Source organism: Necator americanus, chromosome V, assembly GCF_031761385.1.
Source record: "Necator americanus strain Aroian chromosome V, whole genome shotgun sequence".
In the NCBI taxonomy this organism is placed as follows: domain Eukaryota; kingdom Metazoa; phylum Nematoda; class Chromadorea; order Rhabditida; family Ancylostomatidae; genus Necator; species Necator americanus.
The window spans coordinates 25,789,533-25,811,300 of record NC_087375.1 but is presented as its reverse complement, the minus strand read 5'-3'; the positions used below and the strand labels follow the sequence as shown (position 1 = coordinate 25,811,300).

The 21,768-nt window shown below is 41.9% G+C and overlaps 6 protein-coding genes across 9 annotated transcripts; 2 read left to right on the top strand and 4 right to left on the bottom strand.

The window, feature by feature from the left end:
• Window positions 1–356: 356 nt before the first annotated feature.
• RB195_015206 (uncharacterized protein) lies at window positions 357–8,028 on the bottom strand (the record flags this gene model as incomplete). Of its 3 annotated transcripts, XM_064205801.1 has the most annotated exons (7): window positions 357–411; window positions 900–979; window positions 3,692–3,762; window positions 3,917–3,969; window positions 5,041–5,138; window positions 5,518–5,685; window positions 5,786–5,908. In XM_064205801.1, the coding sequence occupies 7 exons, from the start codon at window positions 5,906–5,908 to the stop codon at window positions 357–359; spliced, it is 648 nt and encodes a 215-aa protein (XP_064061684.1). The 3 variants fall into 3 exon arrangements, with proteins under 3 accessions (XP_064061684.1, XP_064061686.1, XP_064061682.1); XM_064205803.1 differs by lacking the exons at window positions 3,692–3,762; window positions 3,917–3,969; window positions 5,041–5,138; window positions 5,518–5,685; window positions 5,786–5,908 and adding exons at window positions 1,055–1,143; window positions 2,575–2,728; XM_064205802.1 differs by lacking the exons at window positions 357–411; window positions 900–979; window positions 3,692–3,762; ... (1 more) ...; window positions 5,041–5,138; window positions 5,786–5,908 and adding exons at window positions 5,334–5,348; window positions 7,444–7,516; window positions 7,865–8,028.
• Window positions 3,579–3,806, top strand: RB195_015208 (uncharacterized protein; the record flags this gene model as incomplete). Its single annotated transcript, XM_064205805.1, has 1 exon — window positions 3,579–3,806. The coding sequence occupies one exon, from the start codon at window positions 3,579–3,581 to the stop codon at window positions 3,804–3,806; it is 228 nt and encodes a 75-aa protein (XP_064061685.1).
• RB195_015207 (uncharacterized protein) lies at window positions 7,068–7,367 on the top strand (the record flags this gene model as incomplete). Its single annotated transcript, XM_064205804.1, has 1 exon — window positions 7,068–7,367. One exon carries the CDS (start codon window positions 7,068–7,070, stop codon window positions 7,365–7,367), a length of 300 nt encoding a protein of 99 aa, XP_064061683.1.
• Window positions 8,029–9,143: 1,115 nt separating the features above from the next.
• On the bottom strand, window positions 9,144–16,004 carry RB195_015205 (uncharacterized protein; the record flags this gene model as incomplete). Of its 2 annotated transcripts, XM_064205800.1 has the most annotated exons (4): window positions 9,144–9,247; window positions 11,465–11,578; window positions 11,633–11,707; window positions 15,962–16,004. In XM_064205800.1, the coding sequence occupies 4 exons, from the start codon at window positions 16,002–16,004 to the stop codon at window positions 9,144–9,146; spliced, it is 336 nt and encodes a 111-aa protein (XP_064061681.1). The 2 variants fall into 2 exon arrangements, with proteins under 2 accessions (XP_064061681.1, XP_013307487.2); XM_013452033.2 differs by lacking the exon at window positions 15,962–16,004 and having other exon boundaries at window positions 11,633–11,696.
• Window positions 16,005–16,486: 482 nt separating this feature from the next.
• Window positions 16,487–17,071, bottom strand: RB195_015204 (uncharacterized protein; the record flags this gene model as incomplete). Its single annotated transcript, XM_064205799.1, has 1 exon — window positions 16,487–17,071. The coding sequence occupies one exon, from the start codon at window positions 17,069–17,071 to the stop codon at window positions 16,487–16,489; it is 585 nt and encodes a 194-aa protein (XP_064061680.1).
• Window positions 17,072–17,547: 476 nt separating this feature from the next.
• RB195_015203 (uncharacterized protein) lies at window positions 17,548–17,922 on the bottom strand (the record flags this gene model as incomplete). Its single annotated transcript, XM_064205798.1, has 1 exon — window positions 17,548–17,922. The coding sequence occupies one exon, from the start codon at window positions 17,920–17,922 to the stop codon at window positions 17,548–17,550; it is 375 nt and encodes a 124-aa protein (XP_064061679.1).
• Between the last annotated feature and the right edge of the window lie 3,846 nt (window positions 17,923–21,768).

Sequence of the window (21,768 nt, the reverse complement as noted above, 5' to 3'; positions counted from 1 at the left end):
CGTCTGGACAGCCAGTGAGGGATCTCTGCAAAGCACTGCATAAGGCTACAGTAAGATTCAAAACTATAATTTATGAACATTAATCTCACCTCGCACCAATAATTGTAAAGAACTGTCTTCTGAATTCCGGGCGGAACAAAATGTTTATTATCGTATTGAAAATCGACAAAAACCTTAACACTCACAAATAATTACGAATTTTCAAAATAGGATCACACTGTAGAACTGCTTAACAACTCACCCAGGCATTGCATATGTAAGAGCAACTACTAAGTCACTGAAAGTGCAGACGTTCCAGCGTATAAAAAGCATCACAATAGACTCGGATGCAACAAGAATTATGGAGGAACCAGTAATTAAGAGCATGATTCCGAGTCGATTATCCTTACCGACTCTTCCTCGAGCGAATTTCTGAACGTTTCACTGACAACTGACTTTGGACTTGGTAATTTTTGTTCACCAGAAATTAATTATTACTGATTCAGCTACTCTTATCTACGTTCTATAGCTCAATTAATAAAGAAAAGAGAGGTGCGTGACTGAGACTATGTGAAAGCCTCGACCCATCGAATAATCGAATAGATCGAATGACAGCTTGCAGTTCCCCAATGGCCGTCCTAACATTTACAGTCGGCGGGGAATGTGGTCAACTGAGTGAGCGAGATGCATCCTCGATTAAAAACGTTCGATGCGTGCTATGTGTGGACCGCCTTACTTTCACGTGCCTATACATTTAGCTATGCAAGATTTATTCCTGCAAACTCTCTTGTAACCCGTTAGTCTAATTGGAGTACCAGGAACAGCTGTCAGGTTGAGTCATTAGTGAAGTGAAAGTCATTCCGTTTTGTTTTCCACGCATTTCTCTGGGGCAAACAGCTGATTGCGACGTACTGACGTACCGTAATTCTGTCTCTGCTGACTCTCTCGTTGTTGACTCAAACTTCATCTCAATAATAATTTCAAAATACGTCCTCGAAGTCTGAAGTACGATACCCTTTGGTTCGTCTTTCAAGGTCACATCTCCAGAACGGAATTTCACGAATAAATTTCTAACCGTTCGACTGGTTGTCACTTCTTCACAACACGCAGTATATTTTTTGAGACGTGGTCGCAGAACTGTTCGGAACCGCAGGACTTCGGCAACTTACCTAGTTCAAATTGCCGAAGCATTACATGGGGTGTATTTTTCGACTGTTCATTTGCGACGTGAACAAAAAAACGTAACGTGGAGAACAGTAAATGGCTGCCTAAAGAATAACTGAAGTTCCGCCTGAGTAGAAATAACAAAAATATTGTCTGCATAGACAACAATAATAGGTAACATGTAGCTTGGCGGAAGTTATTCATGGCTCAACCTAATATATTTACCATAGAAGCCCATCATACTTCTCATTTCATGCAACAACGAGTTAAAGGAATTTTGAAAAGTCTGATCACAACACTTTGACCTACCGGTTATTTTTGAAGCATTAACCGTGAACAATGTTTCAGTTATGACCTATATTCCATACACTACGTTTAAATTATGATCTTTCAAAATTCGTCTACTTCATTTTGTGATTCGGGATAATCAGTTTTCTTTTTCGATACATTCCCTATCCGTGAAAAGAGCAAACGTGGTTTTGTGAATTACGGAACTTTTTCAAAGTTCTAAGGCTTCTATGCTTCATCTTGCAAAATCTTAGTAAAATGAAGGGATTAACATCAGTTTAAGAACACTCCTAATTGAAAAGAGAAAAAGTTGATAAAGTAGTTTTGCACAGTAGATCGAGATTGAACTTCACACATGACAAACAGCCCAAACATCTTCAAACTTACCGATGATATTCTCCATACAACGAAGATTGATATAAAAGATATTACATAAGCAAAAACAATAAATACAAAGTGAAATGTCGAATACCTAAACAGGAACTGCAATGTTGGAGACAATTTGCTGTTTCCACAGCCACTACGTCACTGAATTAATTGTCAAAAAAGGAAGTTCCTTAGTAATATAAAGTAGCACTCGTTATCAAATCACATTACAAAATTTAAGAACAATATTAATCCGGGTTTATACTGGTAAAAATTTCAGCTTCCGGAGTTTTATTGTGTTTTGGGATCTTCAAATCCCAAACAGTATCCCAAACCCCGAACATGTGGCATCAATTAACTTTTAATCTTGATCATGATTGATTCTTAATTGTGAATCCCTTCCCTCAAAACTTAAAAAAACGTTTCAGTAACAGGTCAGACAACGAGCATGACGAATTTCTTGCCATTTATCAGCAGACGCTATTTCTTTTTTTTTTATTGAGGAAGTGAAATAGAGTGCAGATGTGCTTGGAACAACAGAATAAAATTTTGAAGAGAGGAAAATAGAAAAACAACCAAACAAATAAACTTTGGAACAATAAATACCTAGAAGAATTAAACGGAGTATGAATTGCAAATCATTAACGCGTACTGTTGATATACCATATTTCTCCGAAAAATCACTAGCAAAATTCCACAAAATAGAAAATCATGTCAGATAATAAAAGAAATAGTTAAACGAGAAAAATAATGACACAATGAACATTAGGTTTTTACGTGAGTATACCAAGAAGCCAACACCAGGAGAAAGTGTGGGTTCAGCTTCGAACAACTCTGGATATTCGGCACATGACTTGTTGTGAGCGCTTTTATTCGAGTTCTTGTTTGGCGGTTTACAAGGACCACGGGGATCTACAATAGGCGTACACATCTAATCCTACTTGCAATGCATTGTTGGTTGTCGGAGCTATAAGCGAGCAGAAAAGAAGTAATGGCAAAACCGAGACCGTGTGTGGAACCTAGCGAAAGAAAGCCTCGCTTCAGAAACTATCAAATTAGGTACTTGTTTTTTTTTACACACGCGCACTCCTAACAATTTCCCTTTCTTAAACACTCGTTGTTGGTCATCCATCGATGTATTCTTCACGATTTTCTGCTACAATGCTTCATCTTTCTGGGAAGGTTTCATTTCAAAAAAGACCAGAAGCTGGAGACTGAGACTCATAAACAACTCAACAACGGATCTGAGGTCACTGAGAGAACTGAGCAGTTTTTGCTCCATGAAATGCTTAAAGGCATCACCTCACGAACCTGGGGTGGTACGGGTTCCAGGCGGGTAATGCCTATACGGGTTCGTAGATTGTGGAGAAGAGGATCCGTTCCGTTCATCTTTCTTTGTATCAGTGTAAACGGACGATCCCGGAACGCTGTTTCTTACGACGTCTTCTATGGCCGCGCGTCACCCTTGTGCTTCTCTGCCTACGATTCCTCGAAAAACCACCAACCACGAATCGCAAGCGGGGGCGGGTGCAATGATTGGGCATTGCAACAGAAGCCGTCATAGCCGTCATAAGAAAAAGTTCCGGGGTCGTCCGTTTACCATTGATACAGGGAGAGGTGAACGGAATCACCCTCTTCCTCACAATCTACGACCTCGTGTAGGCATTACCCGCTTGAAACCCGTACCACCCCAGGTTTGTGGGGTGATGTCTTTAAGGAACCAAAGCAAGTGGTAGTCTGACAAAGTCTGAGGAGTAGGATGGATGGAGAAGGGTTTCCCGATGCAGGGTCTCAAGTTGGTGGCAAGACTGCGAAGCGACATGCGGCAGCGCGTTGACGTGGAAGGTAAATACCAGCACATTTCGATCGCTTTTCTTGGACTAAGGCCACCAACCAACCGAGCTGTGGACTTTGGCATCGACAACTGTCGGCCAGCAGCTCCCTTCACATCATTCTCTGCGATTCCTAGAACCAGCAGAGAAGAACCTTCCAATATGCAGAGTCAGTAGACATGCTCACTATCGTTATCATAGAGGACCCAGGTCTCTTCTACGACGACCGTACTCAGTAAAAATTCCGAGCGGCGCGGATGAAACGACAATGACTCTGAGATGCTAACCTTGCTTGCTATTAGGGCACGCGGTACCCTTCTCGAGAAAACTTTCCGGTAGCCTGAAGCTTTTAGGTGAGCTTCGATGGTGCGCGCATCAAAACCGTTTTGAGAGGTCATCGTCCGCGTCGTGCCGTTCGGGAACGCCTCGAAGAGACCAGGGCAAGTCGTTTTTGAAATTAGCACGGATGTCTTTGTGTGTGACAGGTCGTCAAAAATTAAGTTTTCCTCGTCGAAGCCGAGTAAGCAGCGTTTATGATAGCGTGAGTGGTTCCCTTACGCAATGCCCAGTTGACTCTGACGGCAGACTGATGTACCGTGTGACCCTGCTTACACTCACTAGAAGAATTCGGAGATAATGTGGATCCATTTGCATTACACTGGTGACACAAAAGAGAAGCGGCAGTCTTATTGTACATACGTTTGACTGGGCAGCTTCGAGAATCTCTTAGTTTTAACTTTTTCTCTTTATTCTGAATTATGATGGAGTCCATCAAGATCTGAAATAAACGTTTTGGGATTCTTTCTTCCTAGATGAACCGGGTAAACGAATAATTCATATTCGACAATAGTCAAATAGTAGTCTTCCAACACTCGTATAATCCGACTACACAAGGTCATTTATATGAAAATATATTCGAAAAGTTAAATAAACTTTTAAGCTTGCTGGTACATCTCTTAGAATTGCCCACGTTCAAGTGTCCTTGAGTCTTGGCATGAATATGTAGTTTTTTTATTGACTTGCCGAAACGTTAGCTGTCAATAAATATCAATACCACTTTTGGCCACAGCTCAAGCAAATCAATGAAAAAGAGTTTTAAGCATTTTTTCGTTCTGTCAGCGCTGCAGTGAAATTTCAAATGATAAAAAATAAGTGAACTCTAGAAATGACTGTACAAAGTTCGTTGTAATATTCTCCAATATGCGAACCTCTAAGGAACTATATACGACGGATGTTACTACAATTTTATCTACAGCTATGAGGAAAACGTCACCCTGAAAGATCAATTTTCTTGCAATTGATCTTTGAAATATTTCTTCATCTAGTGAAATAAAGATAAAATTCGACTTTATTCCACGTGCTTTGCTTCTTGTAGCATTTGTTTCTGCATGCGAACACAAACAACACTTACCAGATAGCTGTACTAGCAATGATTGCACAGTGTTGAGTAGCAGCAATGAGATTCCCAGCATCACCCAAAGTGCTCAACCCAGCGATCGCAACCGATATCTGAAATTGGCGGCTGACCTTTGTTCCTCTCATCTGAACTGTGGCAAACTTAAAGCACCCTTAATAATGTTCCTACAAAGGAACGAGCTAGAAAACTTCTGCGAAACGGTGAAAGTAAGTCGACTATTAGAGCGATCTTTTCGGTAACAGCTGTTCTTCATTTTGGGCATCTAGGATTTGACCCTTTCAATCATGTTATTCGTGCTTATACTGAAAGCATATTTGGAAATGATCGAGTAACAGAGTTTAGGTAATGTTTGAAGGTGTACGCCCACCAAAAGAAAAAAAAAACGTTTGAAGAACGGATGCAAACATGTCCGCAATGGTTGTTTAGATCACATTTTAGTCGAGTGAATAGAGAAAAATGGTAAAAACTCACTATGCCGGCCAAAGGAACCGTAAGAAGAAGAGCGACTTTGAATTTCCCCATGAATATTCGATTGTAGGCAGCAGGACGAAGCACGGCACACAATCGTTCACAGGAGATGAGAATGATCCCAAAAGACGGAAGCTCCGTCCCGAGAATAAGTGAATGTGGCCAGTATATCTGAACAACATAAAGTTGATAAAGTAGGTTTGTTACACCTGTTAAGTCAATAATAGTATGATCTCCTTAGCAAAACACTCAGTAGTTTTCTTCTGGTTACCTTGCGGAAGTAGCACACCTCGCCCTTTAATTGGAATAAGGAACCTGCTCTCTGACTGTTCCTTTCTGTGAATAAACACGCTGAACCACATATATCACCTTCCTGGAGAATCGATGCGGACATTACATCCCAATAACACAGCACAACACACCTGCTTTTTACAATTATATGAATGGCACTTATACGGATTCTTATATTTCACCAATCTTAATGTGCTAACATACCTCCTCAATACAAATGAGTCGTAACTATCCGTGAAAGGTTAACTCGTTCACTTCTGCTTTCTCTCTAATCCACGTGTTGAACTGATGTATAGAGAAGTCACATCAGCAAGCCCATCTGCCTTTTCTGCGCGACATACATAGTCAGCGCGGCGACGGAAAAAGTCCTACGGGTAACCTCCTACTGCAATTCTTCCAAGGCCAGCCTAAATATAAAGGCCGGCACCCAGCTCGCTGGGTTCTGGTTAGATTTCATCACCTTTTGCATGCCAATCCAGTCGGCGTTTGAATTCTCGCGTCAAATTTAAATTGCTTTTTCAATATGACTCTAAAGCACAGTATCTGTTGCTTGACCACAGACTGAAAGGATGCTCAGCACATCATCATTCGATCTAGGGGAGCGGGGCCCGAGCCAAAAAACATCTACGACGTAATCATCTACCCATCCCGGTTGTGTCGAACTCTGTACTCCACTTGTATCGTTTGCCATAGAGCCATCTTGTAGTCACGTCATTACCATAAACCACATTATATTTCTCCGTGTTCGGCTTTCTACAAACCTCCATATGGCGGTGTTTCAGTACTTGGTTTCTCTAATTGAGCCGAACACGAGGTCAAACGATTATGAATTTATCTGGTCAAACGTCGTTTCCGCTCAACAAAGAAAGTCCTAAATTTACTGTTGGATCTCATAACTACAAGTAGAAGAGAACATCGTACCTTACGATCAGATGACTATCCTGCCACTGCTAGATACCTGTTGTGAGGTGACAAGCGTAATCAAATATCAGCTTTAAAATTGCGCGAGTCCTGCGTAATGCAGAAGCTTTCCTCTTTGCGGCATATTTGGGCGCTTGGAGTAGATCCAAAAAGCCTCAAGAACCTTGCGCGCTGCAGTACTATTAGGGTGTTCGGAAAGTATCCGCCGAAAATTTCGCAGATAGCGCAGATTTTTTGAGATGTTCTGGAAGTTCCCGTTTTAAATATATTATATAAGGACACTACCGTTTGTATACACATAACATATCTGGGTCCTTCTTCCTTGCCTATTTCATCCTATAATGGCCGAAGATTCCACCCATATTCGACGCGTACTCCTTTACGAATTCGAATCTGGCCACCCCGCTGCTGAAGCCCATCGAAACTTAAGTCAAGTATTCGGCACCGAAGCCCCTTTTGAGCGATCTGTGTGCGCCTGGTTCCAGCGCTTCAAAGCCGGAAACAAGAAACTCGATGATGAGCCTCGCTCTGGTCGACCGACTGCAATATCGTTCGACGAACTGAAGAATCTGGCGGAGCAGCATCCATATGAAGCTGTGCGGTATTTGCTGCAAGTCTTGGCTGTTCGCTGTCTACCGTGAGCAACGGACTGCGATCTCTCGGAATGGTGAAAAAGCTCGGTAGGGGCTCCTACATGCATTTAGCGACTGCAACCACCAAAGACGCCTGGACATCTGCACTCAGCTGCTCTCCAAAAGCCGCAGATTCGACTGGCTGGACACCATTGTCACTAGAGATGAAAAATTGGTCCTCTACGTCAACCACACCCACAGACGCGCATGGTGCGCTGGCGATGAAATGCCGGATCCTTTCGTGAAAGGTGAAATCCATGAGGAGAAGGTCATTCTGAGCGTCTATTGAGGAGTTCGTGGAATCTACCGTTCCAAACTGCTGCCGGACAACACGACAGTTACTGCCGAGGTCTACTGCGCTCAACTGTCAAGACTGGCCGACAAGATCCGTAAGCATCCGAAGCTCGACTACGTTCGCCTGCTGCACGATAACGCGCGCCCTCACATCACGAAGAAGGCTTTCTAGAAAATTCTGGAGCTCGGATGGGAAGTTCTACCGCACCCACCGTACAGCCCAGATCTGGCCGCGAGCGAACACCACCTCTTCCGAACGCTTCAGCATCACCTGGAAGAGAAGCGCTACGATGATCGTGACCATCTCGAAAATGACCTTCGGGCTTTCTTCGCCTCCAGGTGGCCGGAGTTCTGCGCCAAAGGAATCCGTGATCATGTGAGATGTTGGCAGAGGTAGTCGATGTTGATGGAGATTAGTTCGTCGAATAATATAATGTCGTTAAAAAGTTGTGTTTTTCCAAAATTTTGCCGTATTTCTGCAGATACTTTCCGAACACCTTTGTAGTTTTGAGCGCCAATATCGCGATCTTTACATCAAAATCTTCTCCATTATTACGATGCATTCTGTGACCATCTAATGCAGTGGAGTCACATAATCTCCTTTTGCAGTCCAGGTATTCTTTGATGCGAATACATAGTGGTCTAGCACTTTTTTTTCTAAATATTCGTCACCTCAGTGCACACAGAAAATCAGATAAACAACACATGAATTCGTGCAATCGCACTCGTTGTTGTTGTTAGGATATATTTTGCACTCCCGTGTAGTGCAAATAAGATCATACAGGCGATTGCGTACAAGCCCTTGCCTAAGATTACTAAAGGGAGCTCCATGATAGCAACAGATTGTTTAGGAATTGCTTTATACAGGCGCCGCCAGATGGGCCAGCCGATGTATTAGATCACTCTCCTATCCTCCCAGGCTAGTAATATCATCTACTCTTGAGAGATGAAAGGCTTTAGTCGCAGTGGAATCTCAAAAAAAATTATGGTTGCACAAATAATGTGGAGACGGTCCGTTTCAAAAATATACTGTTGCAGATTTCGGTACTCCAGGGTAACGCGGAAATACTCATGTAACTTTCTCACACATACATCTCACGGTATGAGTCAATACGGACAACATAAACGTAATGTGAGCTAGCGAAGATTGAACTGAGATTGTTATCGCACTGGATTCCGAATTTAAAATCATTACCATCCCAAAACACTAACTCTTCAAACATTCAAAGCCACCCACAATAGGTGCCCTTCTACCACAACAATTTAGGAATGATTTCTGTGAAATATAGTACAATACAATGTTAGCCATGGTGGATCATAGCGAATTCTGAGTATATTAGCACGATAAGTGTTACTTATACGACAAAATTATGGTTAAATTTTTGCATCCAGTGCAATCTTCCGCGCTATATGCGAGTAACTGCTATCTAACTCCTTTTGCAAGTACTACTTGACTAGGACACTGTAATTGTTTAAAAGTAGTAGGAAAAATCAGCCCACATCGAAAAAACAGGCCCGAACAGTGATAGGTTGCGATAGATAGCCTCCAATCAACGCAGTTCCTCTTCCAGTTCCAACAAGTACGTAACTGATACCTTAAAGGGTAAATTTATTCGTTACGCTTCCTAGAGACACTATTTCTCATTTGTATCATTTGTAAACATCTAGCATGAGAGATAACATCTCCGGTAATTTCAGCTTTTTAGTTGTCATTTTTTCTCTCTGCAGAGCTGATGCCAAAAACCTGTTTCATTGCACAATTTACCATAAATGCAGTACCAATTTACTGTTCTTTAGCATCAGTGTGCCAATCAGAGGGTGGTGTGGCGGTGATGCGAAGAAAGTACGGTGATTCATGAGATTTAGCTACAGCTATGAAGGACAACTAAAAAAATTTTAGAGACACCTGTCTTAACATCGTCTAAGTAGGATGAACAGCTGAATCACAGGGAATGCACACTCTGAATAGTAGGTATTCAGCCAGTAGACGGTCATTGTCGGAAGTGCAAACTCAAACAACATAACGATTTCCTCGGAATTATTGGAAGCCCGCAAAGCAAATGTCAGATAGTTGCAGCGGTTAGGAAGACCTCTACGTGTGGCCGTACGTTGTCATCACCTCCTCTAAGAAATGTACGCAGACGTGGACCTCTTCGAGATCTTCAACGGCATAGAGGTAAACGCACAATTGCATGGACCTGTGGATGGATGCTACTCAGGCTGTATGCTAACGAACATCAGTACATGAAATATACTATGGAAACATGTGCTAAAGTCGGCCATAAAACGCCCTAGCGAAGTGGTTTTGGTCGGTCACACACACTGTCAACATAATTTAGTCCTGTTGTAAGTCTGCTTATCCACTGACACCCGACGTATGTTTAAAAGGAAACATGTGCAGCATTCTGTGTTGATACCCATTTGGACAACGGCGGACGAACTCTTGCCAAAAGGAACGCCAAAAATTGCAAAGAAGGAATGCTACGCGGAAGCGAAAATAATGTGAAGTCGGGTGGCATGCAAAAATACTAAGCTCCGTCTTTCTCTTTCGAAATAATCACGGAAAACCATCTTCGCTTCTATTCTCACATTTGAAAAGGACAGTATTTTGTTCTAGCTGCCTTGGAGAAGCTTATAGGTCAGATTCAATCTAGAAAATGCCGCATGGCAATAAAAGGAAGATTTAGGTGGAAATAGCGAAAAAAGGAAATCAAGACAGTTGACATTGATGTTCAGATGATGCATCCGCAAAGTTTTGCAGAGTGTAGAAGACCGGCAAATGGAGTCAATGAAAGATCTTGCTGGAGATCGAGCAGGATGACATCAGTTTTGAAACAACTACGTGAGGACGCAAACGTTATGTCGTAACGAAGACTAATGCTAACACTAACGTAAGACAAATACTTTGGTCCTGCAGCCCCGAATGATCTAGTTATTTACTTACAGAAATGAGGGCGCCACTGAGTGCCAAACCCCTAACCCTCCAACTACATTTTACCCCCAGATCTTATGACATTAGAATAATCTATTAGGTTGAGTCAAAAATAACTTCCGTCCAGGTACATGTTACCTATTATTGTTGCCTACGCAAACAATGGATCACCTAAACAAGGGATTTTTGTTATCGCTACGCAGGCAGAGCTTCGGTTAGTGTTTAGACAGAAGTCTGGTGTTGTGCACGTTACGTTTCAAAAAACATACTAACGCCGTGTGATGCTCTGGCAATTAAAACAAGGTAATAGTGTGGCATGCGCGGCTCAAAAACTATGCAGTGTGTAAGGCGAAGGTGTGGTAGCTGATCTGGTGGTTAGAAATTTGTTTCTCAAATTCCGTTCTGAATAAGAGACTTTTAAAGACGAACCAAGCGGTGAATCGAATCTTTCAGACTTCGATGACGATTTTAAAGTCAATATTGCAACAAAATTCATTTTAAACAACGAGATAGTTACTAGAGAAGCTCATTACGTCGTAATCTACTGTTTGCCCCCACCTGGGGAAATGTATGAAAAAGAAAGGTCGGGACGTATGACCAGACGTAACAGAAACAACGGTGACAACGTTAAATGAGGAACGGGACCGAATATTGATCCTTAATTGTGAAAAACCAAAGAATAAAGGGTACAGCTGATTCGCTTTTTCAGTCCACTGTTGGTTGAACTCTGTTACTACGCTATTGGAAAGACAGCATCATGAACCACACAAGCCACATACAAGTTTGTTTGGTGCTGACCACACGTAGAGCACTTGTGTTTCAAGAGGACAAGTGTATAGGGTGAATTTCTAGTTAAGCAGTATAAAGTTTGAAAACTTACCATTAACAAGTTCTCCAGCATCTAAGGCCATTAAATAAATGTACTTTTGTCTCAGGTGCTGGTCTGACAACCATATTAACAGATTGAAAGAATTACATACTATCGATAGGGTGCCTGAATAATCATTTTTCGCAAATATTCATCAACTGCTTTCAGAAGAACGATCACCTAATGAAACGTAAAGAATGCACATAAAAGTCGTCGCTCCAACGTTGACGGTAAGGTCGCCCATATTCGGCAGTACTGAATGCACAAAGGTTAATTCAAGCTCAGCAAATATTTCAATGTAAAATTTCAAGTATGACTACGGGAAATTGCAGATATGTCAATAGAACGAGATACACAAATGACTACTGTAAATCTAAGAAAAGAAGCAATAAAAAAAAGAAATCATCAAAGTTGTTATTAGTGAGGTTTTGTGAGAAGTGTATTGAGGGAAGTTTTGTGGGAAGCTAAAAAAAAATAAGCGGAGATTAAGACTTGCAACCTGTCAAATAAATAACTTAGCCTATTGCAACTGCAACAATCAACATTATTTTTCTTGTTGTCACCGTCGCAAATTCTACGGAACTCTGATTCGCTCTGTAGTTATTCTCAGAGTTTTCTCCATTTTCACGAATCTACTGGTTATTTTTCAAGAGACTTCTGTGAAAGTAGACTACCTTTGATTTATTACTACACTATATTACGAGCATTCTGAAACACAACGAACAATTTTGTTAATTCAATTAATTCGACAAAGCATAAATTGTCCTTAAAGAAGGTCATTCTAGAGTTTAATAATAAAACTATTACTTATAATAATGATAATAAGTAATAGGTTTCAAAAGCATTCAACTCGGGACACCGGAAATTGGTTCTAAAAATTCACAGTAATTATAAATTCAAGCTTGTCCTTCAAACTATCTTGGATGTTTTAATTTAAAGAAAAACGGGTACGCTAAAATCGAATCTCGAAGGCAGTTACACAGGTATGTTACTCTAAGTAAATCTTACTTATGCATGATTGATAAAAGTCAACGGAGAATCTGGTCATCGAATTTTACATTTTTGACCTATCGTACTAGTTATTCTACGACATCATTCCAAAAACGGTACTGCTATCTGTAGGTCTCAGCACCGGGTACCATTCCTAGAACCAAACACTCAGATGTCGATGGCGATAGCTGTCGGAGCTTCGACATTGAAGAACATCAACCTTCTTCAGTAGCTACGATTTTTGTCATGCAAAGTGCGTAGAACATGAAATGTGCTAATCCTATGTCATGAATCAAAAAAAATTCTTATTGACTTTGTTACGAAGAACTGTTAATATTCACTTTCAAAAGCTCAATCTATGGGGAAATGAACAGTGACGGTAATTGCGGAACACTAATAGTCTCTTAAACATGATTTCATCCCAAAAAAATCCCAGAAACATTCATGATGGTTGACATTAAAATCTTCAAAACAATGTGAGCGTCACAATGTGAGAAATGAATAGAGAAGGACGAAGAGCATTCTCGATGCTGACAAAAACTAAGAGTAGTGTAAATGAAACCGTGTTGGACAGGCGTTCCGAGCTTCAGATGAAGAGCATCCTAGACTACTTAAGAATATATAATTAACGAAGTTTATTTTAGTTGTTGGTGAAACATAAGCAACCATATACAGTCGTACCGTGTTTTCTCTCAATTTTAGCAAATAAACTTATGAGACCCACATTCTAAGATAATGTCGTTACGGTAGACTTATTATGCTCGATCGGCTGACACCATATCAAATCTGGTATATTTTTAGAACTGGGCTGATAGGTGATGTTGCATAAACAGCCCGTGCACCATTCTCAGATCCCGAACAGAAATAAAATCAAGAAATAAAGAGAGAAAGTATGAAAACTCGTCATATCCGTTTTCTTTCCGGTGCATGACACCGTTTTAAAAATGGCATTCATGTGTGTCGCACAGAGAAAACCCTGTAAAGATAATCCAACGTACAACTAAGCTGAATATTTCCATTTAAAGGATCTCCTGATGAACTAATTGGCACAGGATGATTCATCCACTGAAAAATGAAGTTGCGTTGAAAATATCACTTTTTACAGAAAATTCATAGCAAACTTCATCTTAATTCGCTTAATTTTATGCTACTAATATATGCTGTTAATGTTATACTGTGTTAAGTATAACGTACCAGTTTTGTGGTTGGCGAAGCTAAAGTACATCTCAAATATTGGAAATTAATAAATCTTAGGAAACTTTTTGTGCTCTTTTCAAAAGACTGACAATGATTTCTTTTATCTAAAATTCATGTATTTCCACGGTGCCCATCCCGACCATTCAAAGTCCGCTCCTCTTCCCATTCGCCAATTTCGAAAATACGCAATGGTAATAGATTTAGAATATGAACTATACTCTGACTCTGCGCGATGCCTGGAAATACACCGTTTTCTAGTTAAAATTATACAGAACTTATAAGTTCCAGAAGAGAATAGTACATTATTACGATATTAAACAAACAACAACAAGAAAACTCTAGTACATCGTAATATAAAGTTTAGGGTTTCCTTTTGAAAAGCAGACTTACACAAGGGATTAATTAAGTTTGCTGCAATTCACTCACGTGGTTGGTAGCAACAAACAAAATACTAAGTCTGCATTAAGTATCCCACGATGTAATAAGTTGACATGGAATGAACACAACTGCAAACAATCACTGGCAAATAAGAAAGTGACTAAATCCAATCAACTGATAGTGTTAAGAGAAAAAGAGGAAAGGCAGAAGTATTTGTTTGGCGAGAAAAAGAAGAAGTTTCTAGCTGTTCGAAGTCGCTCATAGCTGCCTAAATAAATTCGCAACAACCTTAAAAACGTAGCTATTGCTGCTTATAGCATTGCACGTCAATAATAACTTACTGAGCTTTTGATAGTGCGAACGAGAATCATCCGAAGCACTGACAGTGTATTGAATATCTGTCCAAATATATTCAACACAGTTTCAGTGCTTCGGATCCACGGAAAAGAACAGTAAACATGAGAGCAGTTCCATCTCAAGATCTCTGCTGGCTTTGAACTGAGGGATGAGCCGCTGGTATTCATCAAGAAAAACTTCGTGGTTCGTAGCTACACTGTGGGATTATTTTCCATGATTCTATCCTAATCCCTTAAGTGGGGCGCTTGAACAATAAGTACACTTCACTTACACGTACATATACGTCACAAGGGTTGAAGGGGTTACGTATAGTAAGATTCAAAGGCAGCATTGTGTTAGCGGCTGCGTTCGAAGCGGTACAGTTGGAACAGCGATTGGAATCGAGGTGGGACCGTGGTGAACTAGAAGGAGACAGCAAGGAGTGATGTAAGCAATGGCCTTCCATAGATTCTAACCGCTAAGCCTCGCCGCACAACTCCAAATGCAGTAGCTTGCGCCCTAAGTCTTGTTCGTAGAGTATATAAATGTATGAATACTCCATATACGACCTTCAGTAATCCTCAGCATGATGATTCCATATTTGTCTTCTTAAGTTGATCTGGACACGAGGTTGTAATCCTGTGTTTTCGGCTAATGCCTCGGCGATCTCGTCTTCTTCAGAGCCTTGAAGGTGAACTCGAATTAGAAAGTGATATTTATCCGATCAAACATTCCAACAAAGAAAGTCTTAAGTCTACTGCTAGATCGTATAGCTACAACTGGAAATGTAAACCGTAACATATGTTTAGAGAACTTTCCTGCTACTGCTAGTTACCCGTGGTGAGAAGATTTTCGGAACCAAATCACCTTGATCACCTTGACCCTCGTTGATGTTTGAACTGGTCGAATGGGCGCCAGTAATTCTTCCATTTGTTTCGATCGCGCGCAAGTGCTGCTCAGTGGCATCTCTTCTCTCTAGGGGTACCAAAGAGCGTCGCACTTTTCTTTGAATGACTTCGTAAAGAGAGCTGACCATTGGATCGGCGGTGTTCCTGAGGTCCGTTTTGATGTCGCGTGGTATCCAATCGCTTACGGCTCTGGCCCAACAGTTGTCGTTAAAGCACATCACGTGTTCGGGCCCCCCTTATTTTACTTTCCTTGGCGAACGCGGCGGCGTCTCTAATCCTCGATCGCTGATGTAGAAGAGAACTTTGAATCCTGTCCCTCACTTGCGTGAAACAGGATACTTCTAGCATCACCCTCTCAATTGCGCGTTCAATGATGCTCACTGTGTTTTCTTCCTGCTTGCGAAATGCACAGGTTTCGGAAGCATTGGTCAAAGCATTAAGTACGGTGGTGTTGAAGAGGTGAGCACGGAGCAGGGTGTTCCTGGTCTTCTTCACTACATCCTACGACCCAAATAAACGTAGCTGGTCCATTCGGATATGTCCGTTCCGTTGCGCATGAACATCGTCTTTTTCAGATTCAGCTGAAGACCGATGCATCCACATGTTTCGTCGAATTCGGTCAGCATTCGTTTTGATTGGTTGATGTTAGATGTTATCAGTACAGTGTCACTGGCAAAGCCCAAATGGTGTAGCTACCGACCATCAACCTTCACTTCCATGTCGTCCCATTCCAACTTTCGCATTGAGCTCTTGAGAGTGGCTGTGAATATTTTGGATAAGACTGAATCACCCTGTCGGACCCTTTTCTTCACGTCAATGATGATATTCTTGTAGAATGGCGAAATCCGTGAAGTTACTGTACAACTCTCGAAGTACCTTTATGTACTGAGTAGGGACGCTTTAGTTGTCCAAGGCTTCCATGACCACTTCCGTTTCAACTGAGTCGAAAGCCTTCTTCAAGTCGATGGAGGTGAGACAGAGCGGCATCTTGTACTCTCGTGATACCTCGATGAGTTTCGAAACAGTGTGAATGTGGTCAACCGTGCTGAATCCTTTTCGAAACCCTGCTTGCTCTTATGGCTGTCCTTCATCCAGGACTTTTTCAATCCTGTTAAGGTTCACTCTTGTAAAGAGCTTGTAGATGACGGATAGTAAGCAGATTGAGCGATAGTTGCCGATGTCATGTGGATTCCCCTTTTTATATAACAACACGGTCTTCCACTGTTTAGGCACCTTGCATTCCAACAGGTAACGTGTGAAGAGCATTGCCAGGGTGTTGATGTTGAAGGTTATTCAGGTGTTCTGGTCTTATTCTGTCGGGACCGGGTGCCGTACGATTTCTTACCGACATGATAGCATGTCGTATTTCGGACGGGAGAACCTCTGGAATGACTTGTCCATCTTCCCTCAGGTGGTGAGGAGGCAAGTGGACATGGCTGTCGAAGAGATCAGAGTAGAAGTCGTAGATGATTTTCTCCGTCCCCCTTCTCGATGCAATGGCTGTTCCCTTTGGGTTCCGGAGAGCAGTCATCCTCGTCTTGCGACTGGCGAAGTCTCGACGGGCATAGCGGATGCTTTTCCCCGCCTCTGCAGCTTCAGCCAGCACTTCTGCTCTTCTCTCTTTAAGGTCTTCCTTTATCGCCTCTTTGCAAAGCCTTGCGAGCTCGGACGTGAGTTCTTGGTTCCCTGCGGCTCGTACTGCTCCACGCTGGCGTATCAGCTCAAGAGTTTCAAGAGACAAGCGTCTCTTGGTGGTTTGAAAACTCAGCTTTCTTCGCGCAGTCGTGAAGGTGTTCAACGAGCCGGTCATATTCCTCGTCGATGTTGTCCATTGCGGAATCTTTCCAAAAGCCGGCTAGCGTAGCGAAGAGATCCCAGTTGATGATAGTCTTGGGATTTCTCTCTCTGAACTTGGCGGCTCTTCTTGTGAAGGAAAATCTTCCTCGGAGAAGGCGATGGTCCGATCCCGTATAGAATTTTGGCACAACAGCGACGTCCGTCAGGCAGAACCTTTTAATGACGATAATGTGGTCTATTTCATTACGGTACCCTCGATCGGGTGACCCCCACGTCCAGCGTAGAGAGGAGGGCTCCTGGAATTGCGAGTTCCCATGGATGGTCGTAGTCGTCATGATGAAATCGGGGAGCCTCTCCCCCCGCTCGTTCCATTGTAGGCCGTGTCCCGATGTGAAGTTCCTCAGGCGTTTTTCTTGGGTCAACTTTAGCATTGAAACCGCTGATTATGACCTTGTAGAAGGCATGATCGTCTCGGTAGAACTTCTCCAGTCACATATAGAAAGCTTCGACTTCTTCTTCTTCGTAGCTTGATGTTGGAGCGTAAGCGACGAAGATAGTCAAAGCTGGTGATGGACCACATCTTCTCATCCGCAGACGTCCGATTTGGGTCGTAAACTGTTTGAAAGAGTCGATGTTCTTTGCCATACTCGTGTTGACGAGGACATCAACTCCACCAACACCTCTACTGCCGCATATTCCTAAGAACAGTTCTTCTCCAGTTTCAAATACACCATTGAGAGGGTGACGTCGTCTCGTCTCGGTCAGTCCGATGACGTCGTTCTTAATCTTCTTGGCTTGCATCATCAGATCTTCGATGGCCGCTTCCGAAGCAAGCATACGTGCGTTATAAGTACAGATCTTCATCCTAGTCCTTCTCCGTTTCGGTAGCCTATATGACCCCTGCAACCCCGTCTTTCCTGGCGCTACCGTACCACATTTTCCTTCTGAATCAGGGGACTTTTTTCTATTACTGTGACATGTGTGAAATTTTAAAACCCATGGGCAGGTTGCTAGCCTCTACTCCAATGAGTATTAAGAAGAACTTGCGTTCTCCCGGAGTGAACATGTGGAGCTTCTTTGTCTCTCTTCTTCTCTCTTCTTCCTCTCTTCTTCTTCTAATCATCGTTAAAAAAAATAGTATGAGAACCGCTTTAGTTCCTACGAGCTACGTTAGAACGCTCTTATACGTACACGTTCTGCTCTCCACAGCAGCCTGTCCATTGGTTTTACCTGAATAGGACAATGAGGAGACCTTATCACCCTTTAACCGTTCGCTCGTGGACGTGGCACGGTGGTACGTTCCAACTGATTTCGTATTCTACGTTGTTTTCAAAGATTAGTAGGTAGAGATGAGGGGGGCCGCTACGGATTCCGCAATCTACAACCCCAGTTCTAGCTTTTCCACCCGACTCCCTCACCATATCAGATTCGTATTATGCTGCCTTCAACTCGAAGAAATAATGGTCTAGCCGTTTCCTTCATGATGAGACAACAGGAAACTAAGCACGTGGAAAAGATTAGTCTTTGTCTTTTTGCAGGTGAACTAATCAAAATTTTGCGTAGCTAAAAATTAAGAAAGTATCACCCAAACATCGCACTAGAAGCTCCATCTATCGCTCTTCTACTGTCGAAGAATTTCCAGTGCAACACCGCAGACTAGATCGGGTATGGATAAATCCAGAAAATCAGCGCTTTCACCCCTCTCGGCTACAATGCAGCTTCTGAAGCACAGGTTGAGTTCTGACAGCGGGTTTACCTCTCAGCGTCCTTCAACCTTTAAGGTAAGACTTATGAAAAGGCGCGTAGGGGACTCTATAGACAGGATCGCATGGACTTTAAAGGCACCACCCCAGGAATCTAGGGTGGTACGGATTTCAGGGGGGTTATGCCTATACGGGATTGTAAATTATGGGGAGGAAGGTGATTCCATCCATTTCTTCCTAATTGCCGTAAAAAACGACCCGAAAAGATGCGGCTTAGAGCGTTCCGTGGCGCTATTTTCTACGAGTTCGACTGGAGCGTCCTAGGCTTGTGCACGCGCCGCATCTTCCGGCCCGTTTTTTAGGGCGATTGGGACGAAAAGGATTGAATCACCCTCCTCCCCATAATCTGCGACCTCGTGTAGGCATAACCCACCCGAAACCCGCACCACTCCAGATTCGTTGGGTGATGCCTTTAAATATAGTTTTGGTTAAGCGTTTCTTGTAAATGACGATTGACGAAATTGACGATTTATCTGCTTTCAGTAGAATTTTCAAAACAAATCAACATACACCTGTTTTGTAGAGTAAGACATTTCTAATCTAACATTACACCACATCTCGTCGTGCGATTTAAGATCCAGAAAAAACATAATTTATTTGAAAACTATTTACGTCTGGTGCCTCTCATTTGACTCAGATCTCATTCCATGGTCGGAATGTTTCTTGATCCCCTTTTTCAACTCTATCAACAGGCTGCACAAATAAATTCGTAATGCTTGAGATCAGCTGACTGCAGTCATCTTCAAAACAGACCACTGAATGCATGCAACGATGAAAATCGAGATGGAGCTGATGTGATTGAAATGAGCAGCTTATTAGCGATTGAGCGTCATTGTCAACATGATTAGTAAATCAAAACACTTATTTCATTAAGAACGTGTTATAAGAGGAGCTTTCAAAAAATAGTGCTCCACATTTTACTTACACAACGGGGCGCAGTCGGTTAGAGGTCCGTTGTAGCCACACGGTCGAGGGTTCGAAACCGCCCTAGAGCAAACCAAGCTTTCATCCCTCCAGGGTCGATAAATTGGTACCAGACATGTTTGGGAGGATAAAAACGCTGACTTAGCCATCGAGTGGCACCCGCAAGTCATTGTATAGGCCAACACGCGTTCCAAAACCTCAACGATCACGAATTCCAGTAAAACGCGTTGGCGCATCCCAAGTGGATTGATACGCCAGTGACTTTTTTATCCTTTTTATTGAGAATTTAAAAACAACTGAGCAACACAAACTCTTTGACAAACAAGAAAAAACTAGTAGTTTTACAACTTTCGAACAAGAAATAAATACTCTTAAAGGAAGTAGGTCCTTGCAAACGTTTCGAGAATCATAGCGAATCGCCCACACCTACCTCGAGTTTATGAATTTCGTGACTTAGGAGGGGAATGCTAGAAAACTCACTAGAAAACCCAACGAGAAAACTCTTAACACCCAAAGTATCAAAGAAATGAAACTAGGCAAAAAGGATGAACGGTGAAATCAAATTGAATTTGGTGGCTGAAATGACTCTTTAGTACTTTAATGGTGATGAGATTCGTACTTTGTTAAGTGTAATAAGTTGTATCGTAGGAGGAACAAGTGCCTCTGATGCTTCCAAGGTCTTCTAGTCCTGAATTTCTAGTAGATACTTTTTGTTTTCATTGCAGTCTTGCAAACCAGAAAAACTTCTCGAACCCTAACCAATATTTTAAAGAGTTCAAAAGTGGGAATCTTCCTGAAAGACGCCCTTATTCAAGTAACCCCATATACGAGAGATATTAAAAGTAGATTTTTTACTTTTTTTCCCATTATTTTATGTGTGTTACACTTTCCTTTATACTACATTTTACTTTTCTTTGTATTATATTTTCTTTATTACTATTGAACAGTCGCTACAATATGACAACGGCAGAGTAGAACGAGGTTAGATAATTTGAAAAAGCGTTGCTTCTTCCAATCCTCAAAAGTCCAGCTCCGAGAGCCATACTCCAAAGTGTAACTACGTTTTTTCGCTTTTTTTTTTTGCAATGTCGAATAAAAAAATTTTCTCTCGTAATAAATATGGGAACGAAAAAGCTGATTCAATCCATGAAATTTTTTATCAAATTAAGTTTGTTTTTTTTTCCTGTTACAGTAGCAATATTTGAAAGGGACACGGAGGTCGCCTGTAGTTGTCGTCATCAGGTCACTCAAAAATTAGGGCAGTAAGTGGTGAGTTTCGTTCATCCATGTAGACAGACTTTCGGAGCATGTTTCTGCATCATTTTTTTTCACAATCTCTTAGTATTGCGCAAAACATTTGCGCTTCTGCATCATTTATCTCAATTTCATGCCGAACCTTCAACATTACTTCCTAAATTCATTCCACTCACTTTTGGTTGTATCAAAGAGTGAAACGTCATTATACAGACTTCTAAAACGAGTATCAAATTAGTTTCAAGGTTGGTGATTTGTGCTTAATATTACGCACAACAACGGTTATGTAGAGTTTTTAATCCGGCTTGGTTGAACACATTTACCAGTCAAGCAGAAACCTTTTGTTGTCTACGCTTTTTTTTCGCAGTGTTTACTAAGACCACCGATGCAGCATCATTGGGGATCAGAAACGTTGATGGAAAAACTACTGCTTCTTAAAAATAAACCAAATTAAAGAATAAAGTAAGGATAAAGAATATAGTGTCTGGCGTTAATCAATCCGCTTAGGATGCGCCCCACGTTCACTTTAATTCAGAATCGTTTGAGGTTTACGAACGTGTATCTGGCCTATACAATGACTTGCGGCGGCTAGCCGATAAGTCAAGTCAGCGTTTTTATCCTCCCAGACAAGTCTGGTACCAATTTATCGACCCCGGAGGGATGAAAGGCTTGGTGAGCACTAGGGCGGACTCGAACCTCCGATAGATCGTGCAGGAAGCGGAACCTCTAACTGCTACACTTCACCCGCCCCAAATTAAAGAATAGTATA